Source organism: Octodon degus, unplaced genomic scaffold (assembly GCF_000260255.1).
Source record: "Octodon degus isolate 3935 unplaced genomic scaffold, OctDeg1.0 scaffold00072, whole genome shotgun sequence".
Lineage (NCBI taxonomy): Eukaryota > Metazoa > Chordata > Mammalia > Rodentia > Octodontidae > Octodon > Octodon degus.
In genome coordinates, this window is record NW_004524648.1 from 6,183,581 (window position 1) to 6,194,246 (window position 10,666).

The 10,666-nt window shown below is 49.4% G+C and overlaps 1 protein-coding gene across 2 annotated transcripts in view; it reads left to right on the forward strand.

Moving 5' to 3' along the window:
• The first annotated feature begins 409 nt into the window (after positions 1–409).
• The window catches only part of LOC101580239 (galectin-9-like), a 36,560-nt gene continuing 26,303 nt past the window's right edge, over positions 410–10,666 (forward strand). The window contains exons 1-4 of one of the 2 annotated variants that reach the window (XM_023719972.1): positions 410–497; positions 4,018–4,103; positions 4,233–4,395; positions 6,184–6,788. In XM_023719972.1, coding sequence (XP_023575740.1) covers positions 471–497; positions 4,018–4,103; positions 4,233–4,395; positions 6,184–6,330 — 423 coding nt within the window. In that variant the 5' untranslated portion in view covers positions 410–470 and the 3' untranslated portion in view covers positions 6,331–6,788. Of the gene's footprint in view, positions 498–4,017; positions 4,104–4,232; positions 4,396–6,183; positions 6,789–10,666 lie in introns of those variants that run through there. The other variant, XM_023719973.1, reaches the window with a different exon arrangement.

A 10,666-nucleotide genomic window follows, 5' to 3' on the forward strand; every position in this document is an offset into this window, starting at 1 on the left:
GGTACCTCCAAGGCCGCTTTTCTAAGAATATTTTATAGAGCAAAATCATCAGATGGGTACCTAGTTGTGAAGTGAGTACAACGTGGGTCACCCTATAATCATCAATAAGATGGCAGGTGAAACCAAAATCTAATAAAGATCAATAGGGGAGCAGGTCCTGTAGCACAATTACAGGGAAAGAAAAGGGGCATTGTCAGGAAAGGGGCACTGTGTTCAACAAGTTTCAAAACCCAAATATGTTGAGAATCTGTCTTCCACTTGTGTAATGGGACAAGGTGGACTTACCTGGAAGCCCAACCCTGCCACCACTCTAGCTGTTATCTTTGTACACCTAGTCTGTTTGCTTTAGGCCTTTCCTTCCTTGTAGAACTGCCAAATGTGTTGGTATGTATTTCCTTATGAAGTCCAGCTCTGAGCAGAGACAGCTGTGCTGGTGTGAAAGGCAGTGGAGGCCGCACAGTGGATTAGAGATGGATTGCTGCAAAATGTCACACCAGGTGAGTGTGGACCTGGCCAGGCATGAGCTGGCTGCACAGCCAAGGGAAACTGCTGAGGGTTTCAGAGTGAAGGACTGGGTTGAGGGGCTGGAGGAAGAGGAGGTCAAGGCACTCCAGAAGGGTGAAAATGCCAGAGGAGCTGACTTGATACTGCTCCTACTCCATGGCCTCTCAGCCCTGGACCTGGAATAACCTACACATGTGAAGGTTTATTAGCTTACAGCTTGTAGAGGTTTCAGTCCCTAAAACCTCTAAAGCAGGGTGGCTGGCTGGCTCTAAAGCAGGGTGGCCTGGCAGGGGAGCATCACAGAGGAAAACAGTTCCCACCACCCATGAGGTAGGAACAGCAACAGAGAGTCTTAATAGCCTCAACATGTGGGACTGGGGTCTATTCCACTCCAGTCCTGGGCCCAGCTGTCCATGTCCCTCTCTGCTGGGTGTTTTGTCTGTCCTTCTACTGTCTGTTGTCCTGTGATTCCTCATAGGCATGTAGAGCAGTGGTTATCACTGTTAACTGGTTCTCAAAGAGGGAATGCTACGACATGACTCCTGGCACCCTTTTTACAACTATGGCCAAAGCCCAACAGGGTTCTTTTGCTTTCCCTGTCAATATTGTAGGCTGCAGATATTCCATCATTCACATTGCCTGCTGGGAGAGTTGGCAGGGTGGGGTCCCTGACTGCTAGAGCTGACACCTATGCAGCTGCCCCCTTTGAGTCCTGAAATGCAGTTTGTGCTGTCAGCCCCATCATTCCTTTCTGGGTCACCTCTAATTGTGCTGGAAATTATTGCAGTCTTGCCAGACCAAAAAACACCCAGGAATTTGACAGACAAGCCAGTTCCCTAGGCCTTGTCCTCATCCACAGCCCCGCCTAGGCCAGCAGAGCTTAATTCAGGCTGTGCACAGCGGCTTTGAAATCTGCAAGGCAATCAGAAGGCAATCTGCAAGGAAATCAGGGAACATTTAAAGAGTGACAGAGAATTTGGTCTGGTCCAAGTAGCTAGGTCCTGGGCACCAGGATGGGTCATGAAGTGGGGCTATCAAATAGCCTTGTGACAACATCTGGAGCAACCACTGCCTGCCCTCCTGGGTGAAGGCAAACTGGTCCTGAATGCCAGCATCAGATTTTATACTCACTCACTAGGACCAGTGTAGTTTCTGCACAGGTCATAGTGAAGGGCTTGTGCAGAGCATATTTCACCTGCTTTTTCCAATTTCAAGTCTGTGCATTCCATTTCTTCTTGACCACCAGTACTGGTGCCTGATATGGATCTCCTCAGACTTCAGCTTTTACCACAACAATTTGCAAGAGGAATTCCTGGGTGAGACATTGAGCTGGGCACTAGTCAGTCTTTCCACCCTCAGCGTACACTTGGCCACTGGGGAAATGTAAAGATCAGAAGAGCAGAGAGCCTTGGACAGCCTGGAGTTCTCACTGCCCAAGTGCTGGGGACTGGCCCAGCTCTGGCAACACTGAGTGCAGAGTGGACCCTCGAAGTTTTTCTGTCACTGGAGGATGCAGTGACCAGTTCAGTGCCACCAGTGGTGTGCTGTTTTATCACAGCGGAGCTCCGCACAAGCATCAGTCTCTCACTCAGGCCTGCAGGGCCTGGTGGTGTCCACCTGGAGCGTGAAATGTCTTACAGCTTCCTCTGGGCTGAGAACTGGGTTCCCACAAGCTCAACGCACTCATTGCCAGTCCTTTGCCCCCTTGCTCCACAGTGTGAGCACCCATTTCCCCAACAGGACTGTCCCTTTAACTTATCTGCAGCTAAGCCTGCAGCCAGCCAGAGGGATATCCATGTGTGCTGCCGTCTGACCTGTGTGGACCCATAGCGTGTCCTTGGGATGTTGACTCCCGCTTGGCCTTGTGCCACTCACCTTATGTTTTGCTCATCTCCCCAGTCCTTATCAATCACTTGCTGCAAAGAATGGATAGAACTGGGCAGTCCTTCAGGCCCACCACCCCAACTAGGGCTCTTCTCCTAATGCCACCTTCTGCTGAATAGCAGGCATGCAGCAGTACAGGGGACTCTCCCAGAAACAGTAATTTAAGCTTAGCAAGGTGGCCCTGTTTCCTGCATCCACAACCTGGATCTCATAGCAGCCAGCTGCTGTTTTAGGTTCTCCTCAGTGCAGTGCACTGGGATGGGGTTTGTGGCACAGCCAGCATGTCCTAATATGGCCACTATGTCTTCACACCATTGCCATCCACCTCCATGCATTTAGGCCAACTGTGGCATGGGCTGTCAGATATTAGAGCCCTTATCTGGTGCTGGCTTGAGGAGGAGCAGTGCCAGGGCCACCTAGCTCCCACTGCCTGTGTGTCTGTGCACCCACGCCTGCCCCCTGCTGGTTGCCTTGGGGCTCTTCTCTATGTCATCACCTAGGCTGGGAGGGGTTCTCACTGCACAGCAAGGAGCGCAGGGCCCTGCCTGGAGTGGATCATGCCTGTGGAATTTTCTTAGCCATCTATTTCTTGGGCATTTCTGGATTTTTCCCTGGTCTTGGGCCTCAAGCTCTCTTTATTAAGGTTGTCCTTCCAAGCTGCTCTAAAGGTGACAACAGTTAACAAAGTCAGGACTGGGGGAGGCATGTTGGCACTTCATCTCTGGGGCTCTCCTTCAACATCAGGTGTGGGAGGGACACTCACTTTTTCCTGATGACCCTGTTTATTTTGCCAAGTAAGCGGCCTGTCAGGGTCCAGAGGCTGAACTATGAAATTCCTGCATGAGGTCCCAGGGCAGGTACGCACAGGTGGGCAGCAGCAGCACAGCAGTAGCAGGCAGCTGAGCAGAGCCAGGTCCTCTTGCATCTCTGTTGGTTAACTCTCATACAGCCTGTCATCACACACTTCCTTTCCTGCAGAGAGTCCTAACCACGCACGTGTGTTCACCTGCACTACGTCTGGAAGTGCACTTACATGCCCCGAGCTTTGGGCACTTTGGAGCCATGCTCCACTGTGTGTGAGGCCACGACGCTCCCACACTGAATTTCCCAATCTCCTTTCCAACAGATCCTAGACCAGGACTCAAAACCTAGGAAACAGAAAGTGAAGCAAAGCTGGAGAGTTTGTCTCCTATGCCAAGCAGTGGCGGCAGCTCAGTGGAACCCTCTGACTTGCAGAATTAAAAGCAGTCCACTGTCAAGCAGATACACATTTTACAGTATTGATGTATATTAATAATTTTGGGACTGGCACTTTTAATATTCAAGTGGTCCCTTGAGTATGACCTAATTATAGGGCCTGCGCTTATCACCCCAGAATGCATCAGCATCCAGACAAAGTTCTCTTCATGACGGTGAAAGCTGCCTGCTTTGGAAACACAAAGCTTTCCCTCAGTTTTTGAACCAATGAAGCAAGTAAGGATGTGCTAGCTTCACAGGAAAGACATCCTGCTCTTAGGCAAGGCTTCTGACTTGGCTGATGGTCCCAGCTGGTGAATATTGCTACAGAATTCCCTGCTGCAGTGGTGGCCCTCTGTGGTCACTGGCTGACCTGTCTCCCTCTCCCAACAGCTCCCTCACCATGTCTCCATCCCAGGTGAGCTGTACCCATCTAGGGTCATCACTGTGTCTGGCATTGTCCCACACAAAGCTAAGAGGTAAGACAGGGCCTCCAGGGGTCTCAGGGAGGAGAGTGAGGCCCTGATTCCAGGGAGGTGGGTAATGGGTGGGAGGGGGATCACCAGACTTCAGGGGACAGAGAAGGTCCATGTGATGTGCCACCCCAGATTCTACATCAACCTGTGCACGGACACTGACATCGCCTTCCACTTCAACCCTCGATTTGATGAGAACACTGTGGTCCGGAACACTGAGATCCAGGGTGTCTGGGGGACAGAGGAGCGAAGCCTGCCCTTCAACATGCCCTTCAGACAAGGACACAGCTTCACGGTGAGCCGCTGCAGCCTGAGCGTGGGCACCAGGCTGGGTGCAAGGACAGCAGTGCTAAGACTCCCTGGGAGTTCCTTCAGTGGGTGGGCTGATGCCTGTGATAGGAGGGCTGGGCCCCAGGGGAGAGAAGATGTGCCACACGCTCTTCTTATTTTACGATGGCTGTCTCCAGGTTGGCACAGGTTAGCATCTGGTATTTATAGATGAACAAACCAAATCACAAGATAATGTACTTGCCAGGATCACACAGCCCATTTCTGCCAAATCGTACCCAAGAATGAGGTGCCAGTCATTTATCTGTTTGTTTTCCTGGCAGTCATTTATTTGCTCTTTGATTGTGTCTACGTGGTCTAGATGTCTGGTGTGCAGGAAGGCTCACAAGACGCAGAGAGAGCAGGGCCCACACTGTGGGGCTGTATCTAGGTGCAGAGGCTCAAGGAGACCGAGGCAGGAGCCCATCAGCACTGATAAAGATCCTGCTCAGCGAAAGGAAAGGGCCTGTTGCGGGATGCGCACTTGAGGGCCAATGTGCAGAGGAGGGAGGGCGCTGTGCAGAGCTGCCCTGCCAGGTGCAGAGTGTGGGGAGAGCTGTGGCGGTGGCTGCAGCCTGGTCACCAGGAGCAGGGCTTTTTCGCCCTAACCATACACTGGGATCGTGCAGAGCTTACAAAGGGTAAAGCCAGGTGCAGGGGCGCGTGCACCTGTAATAGCAGCACATGGCTCAGGAGGGTCCCAACAATTTCAGCCCCACCTGGCAGTTTAGTGACATGGGCTCCGTGTCCAAATAAAAAATAAAAAATGGGCAGCATCATATGAAGGCAGTGGATCTTTGCCTAGTAGTGCAGAGAAGGAAAAGAGGAAGGATGGAAAGAGAAAATGAAAGAAGAGAAACAAGTGAGGGAAAGGAAAGGAAAGAAGAAAACAAGGAAGGAGAACAGATCCATGACGACTGTCCTCCTTTCCTCCCACACCCAAGCCATCGAGACTGTCCCCCTGGGGATCTGCTTAGGCAGAAGCTGTGTCCTGGAGGCCTGCACTCTGTACTCTGGGTAGTAAATGCCTGGTGGAGAGCTCTGGGGCTGGGAAGGGGCCTTGGATTTTACTACAGGGAGAAGCCTCGGGGGACCAACAGCAGGGACACTGACTTTCACTGATAGGTAGCTGCTGACCTCAGGGAAGTGCCTTTCAGTCAGGGACAGTTGCTGGGTCTTTGAAGCTCCATTTCCTCATCTACAAATGGTTCTGAGAAATCTAGGCTCTCGGAGAGTTGTGAGGATGGGCCGAGGTAGTCTCTGTCCACACTAGGACAGTGCCTTGCACTCGAGTGTGCTGCAAGAGTGAGCATCGCATTTGGACCCTGACTGCCTCCTGGAGAAGGTCCTGGGCTGGAGGGGACCAGTCAGGGGGCTTCTCCTGCTACTGCAGAGCAAGGCAGGGACATGGGGGACACAGATGGCACCAGGAAGCACTGCTGCCCTGGAGGACTGAGGTGGTCCTTGGTTCTGTGGGAGGTGTTGGGTCAGGGCAGAGAAGGCTAAACAGAAGGGGCTGGGTTCTCAGGTGCCTGGCAGTGAAAAAGGGGCGGCTGGGAGCAGCCCTGAGGGCCGGGAACCTCGGGGGCTGAGCGCCCAGGAAGGAGAGCATGGGTTTTTGAGGGATGAGCAGGTCCTTCATTTAGGGAGGTGGAGGAGGCTGCTTGGGGGAGAGGAAAGAGGGGGAGGGACTCCTAGCCTGCAGGAGTCTGAGGACTTCCTGCATGGTGTGTAAGTGCAAGGCCTCTTTGCCCAGGTGGCAATCACTTGTCAAGCTGAGTGCTACAGTGTGAGTGTGGATGGCGAACACCTGCTGGATTTCGCCTACCGCCTAAAGGACCTGTGGGCCATTGTCCACTTGGAGGTGAATGGTGATCTGGAGTTTAGTTCAGTGAGTGTCTAGGTGGCCTCCCTGGCTGGTACACTGCCGTCTGCCTCTCTTCTCGCTGCTCAACCACACCCTGCACCAGTCTCTGGAACCCTGACCTCTGAGCTAGGCTGCCCCTCCCTGTAATAGCAGGCAAAGCCCAGCCCTACTCCTCCTGCAGTGTGGGGTCCCAGCCTGCTGAGCCCCCAGCAAAGGCCCATGCTGCATGCAGCTCTCAATTGCCCTCCCACCCTCTGTGCAACGCCTCTTGGGAAGGCCACAGTTGTGCACTTCAGTGACAATGTGACCTGCACAGCCTCCCCCAACCCAGTCCTGAGACCCTAGCCTCTCTCCTAGGCTTTGAACCCTGTTGCCCCTAGCCTCTTGGGAAGGCTGTTCTGTTGACATTCTGCTGGCTTCTCCCAACTGACCAGAACTTTCTCAGAGAGGGCTCCTCCCTTTCCTGGAAAACTTAAAATAAAGAGAACACTGTCTTGGTGATATCACGACTGACTGATTCATTACTCCACCTGGAGATATTTTGAATGTTCTGGAATTGGGGTTACCTGCTCAATAGAATGCAGAAACACAGTAGTCTTTCTTTTGGGCAACGAGGTCCTGGGATTCACACCTACACCCACAGGGTCCCTTGTCTTGCCTGAGAGGCTACTGAAGAAGAGAGCTGGGGCTCAGGCCTTGGGAGAAAGTATCCTCAAATAGGCACTTTGATATCCGGGGGAACCCAGGAAATATCCTCCTGTCACTAAGAGGGGAGAAGACTGGGACAAAATGTGTGGGGCCAGGACAGAGGCAGGAAGCCAGACAATATGTGGCAAGTGCAGGGGAGGCAGATAGGGTTCTGGCCTGAGGTGTGTGTGCGCAGGAGCTAAGGGCTGTCAGACTAGAGTTCTGCCAGCCCCAGGTGGGTGCATGAGGTAGCCCAGCCCTGCAGCAGGGCGATCCCGTCCAGATCGTGCTCCCTTAGTGCTGGTGCTCATGTGCTTGCTTCAACAGTACCCTGGCAAGCAACTCATCCTTACAGGCCCTCCACAGACCTACTAACCAGGAATCTTCATTTCCACTACATCTAAGGAGTCTCTGTGCTTCCACCAAGGCTCCCGGCCCTGGTCTAGGTGGCTGTAGTCTCAGCCATGCTGTTTAGAATCCCAGCTCCTGATTGGGGCACAGATATTTTCTGGGTTGCCAAGCATTGCCTAGATCTTCTCCTTGCCCACAATGGGGTCATTGCTGCCAGCAAGGGAAGGAGAGATGGGTGGGAAGAGCAAGGAGGAGAAAGGAGCATGTGAGCCTTGGCCAGCTGCACCCCAGTGCCCAGTGGAACCCCTTCCTTGTCTATGAGCAGGACACAGGATGTGCCTCCTCCAGAGCCGCCTGGTTGGTAACATCCCCAGAAGGCCCTGGGCTGTCAGCAGACAGGGATCCAGGTGCCCTCCACCCCATCCCCCTCTTACAGGAGGCCACACTTGGGGTCTTGGAGGAGACCCTGAGCCACAAGTGCCCCGACTTTTGTCTGCGGAGTTCACCAAAGAGATTACCCAGAAAGATGCCAAGAGTGTATTTATTGAGCTTATGCTAGAGACAGGTGAGCAGCTTTGGCTCACATCTGGCAAAGTCTGTGTGTCATTATGGTCAGACCAGTGCTGATGCCAGACTAGGCAAGGCCAGTGAGAAAAGATGTGCCCTGGGTGGGGCAGGATGGGCAGGGCGGAGGTCAGAGCCGTGTGTTTACTAAGAAGCACTATGAGAAGCAGAGCCAGTGCTGTTTAAAATGGCTGAGTCAGACCCCGAGATGTCAGCACCACAAGGTGGCCTCAAGTTTCAGGTAAAGATGCCGCTCATGTTTATATGGTGCCTACATGCCAAAAGCCCTTCTCCTCTGTGTTCTCAGGAGACCCTGTGCCCCCTTGGCATGGGTGGGGGTCTCCATGGGCAGCAGAAGCCACTGTCATCTCCCCTGCTCTGCCTTGTTCTCTTTCTTTTTTTTTTTAAATAATTTTATTGAGAAACAAACAGCAATGAGACAGTTTCAAAACTGATAAGTAGGACAATTTCAATAATTAATACATTGTATAGTGTTGTCTTAGGGGTTATTCAGTGTACAAGATGCACACATGATATCCTGTCCACAAAAACTATTAGAACAAATCTTTCTATTCATTGAATTAAGAGAAAGTAGCTGTATATCTATCCTAACTATTTTGAATATAGAGATACAAAATTGTCATTCATTTGCATTCCTCTTTTTTGTTTGATTTTGTCAGAGAAGGGTATTCCATTGTCATTTAAATATTATAGGCATGTGAATTCAGAAAATATTCCAATATAGATCAGTAGTCCATAATAGTAGTGGGTTTTCCATAGAATAGACAAAGCCAGAAGTTGTTGACTTGATCCTTTTACAGCTCAGCATATTAATATGGCTTTACTTCTTATACTTCATTTTTATACTTTTCTGCTGGATGGGTAAGACCAAGATAAGGCAAGATCTATATAAGAAGAAATGTAACTTTTGTATCTGAGGTCAGTCAAATCCACTCAGAATTTATCATGAAACCCTGTACTGAAGTTTGTAGATCCTTTGTCAATGTCAGCCATGTGGATGAGTCATGCCCATTGCTTGATCAATTTGCTGTCTGTGAAAGCCTGAGAGAATGTTTTCTCTCCATGTGGTTCTTCTTAGGCACACTCTACAGCATTAGTCACTTTCTTCTGTGGCCCCATAATCTCCTTGATCAGAAAATTTGGGACACAACTGAGTTACATGGTATTACAATACAGGTTCTTCTATGTCCTGACTTCACTGACCTTATAAGGCTAGGGTGAAAATGTTGGCTGTCCTTGCAGCCTTTCTTTTTCTCTAATATTTGGTCTTCAAACTCAGATTGCTAACCCTCCAGAAGAGAAGCCTTTATTACCCTACAACATAGGCAATTGAGCTTAACCTCATTACATTTCTGCATATCAAACATGTTAGACATAACATGGAACAGGTATTTTCCATCAAGTATTGATATGTTAAACTTTGAGTCCCTACAGAATATGAAGAAAAAGCATATAGGCCTGGGGTGAAACCCTGTAGCTACAATCCCAGCAGAGAGTGTAGGGGACAGAACCACCTAGCTAGTCCAGAAGCAGAAAATCTTTCCAGAGGGGCACAACAGGTTCATCCCCAAGGGCAGCAGCAGGAAGGAGCTGAGCACAGCAGCCAGACCCAAGCCAGGCACAACTGGATAAATCCAAAATTTGTAGATCTGCACCTGAACTTCAGTAGGTGCTAAGGTTATAACTGCAACAAAGATCTACAACAAATGGCAGAGGACAGTGCTACACAAACTGACAATGAGAAGGAGCAAAATGCAATCTCAGAACCCAAACCCACCCATAACAAATGCAGAGGACAGTAACACAGAAGAAAGTGGGAATCACACAGCTGAAATCAATGAAACAATGGCTTCTGAAACAAAAAAAAAAACAGCCAAAGAAAGATGTAGAGGAATTCAGATTGGAAATGAAAAAAGCAATCCCTGAATTAATAACATCTGCAGTAAAGAATCAAATGCAGAAACATATGGAGGAAACCTCATGCCCAACAGAACAAGTGCAGAGGACACTAGCTCAGCTCAAATGTACCAATTAATAGCGTCGATAGTAAATAAGCAACAGCAGAAATTTATAGAGGAACTCAGAGCAGAGCTTTCTGAAATAAGAAAAGAATTCTTGGAACTTATAGCATCTGAGGTAAAGAATCAACTACAGAAACATAGGGAGGAAACCCAATCTGAAAAAATATTGCAGTAAAAGAATTGCTAACTGCTTCTAAAGAAGACATTGATAAAAAAAATAGAGATTAGAAAAATGACAGATTCCTTGAATGAGCAATACAGCAAAGAAATAGATCACATGAAGCAGAGTCAAAGAGATATAGAGGAATTTAAAATGTCAATCACAAGCTTGCAAAACCAGTGAAGACAGACTTTCAGATCTTGAAGACACTGGTGTAGCTAGTGAAAAGGTAAGAAAGGATGTCTTAAAAACAATTAGGATGCAGGAAAAAATAATCCATCACCTGCAAGATGATGCAAAGATGAAAATGTGAAACTAATAGGCATCAATGAGAAAGAAGGAGTCAATACAAATGACATTGAAAATATATGGGCAGAAGTAATAGCAGAAAACTTCCCAAATATGAGGAAACAATCTGACATTCAGGTAACTGAAGCATACAGAACACCAAGTAATCTCGACCCAATTAAAAACACACCGAGACATATAATAGTCAAGATCCTAGAAATTCAGCACAAGAATAATATACTGAAAGCTGCTAGAGAAAAAAGCAGATCACATTCAAAGG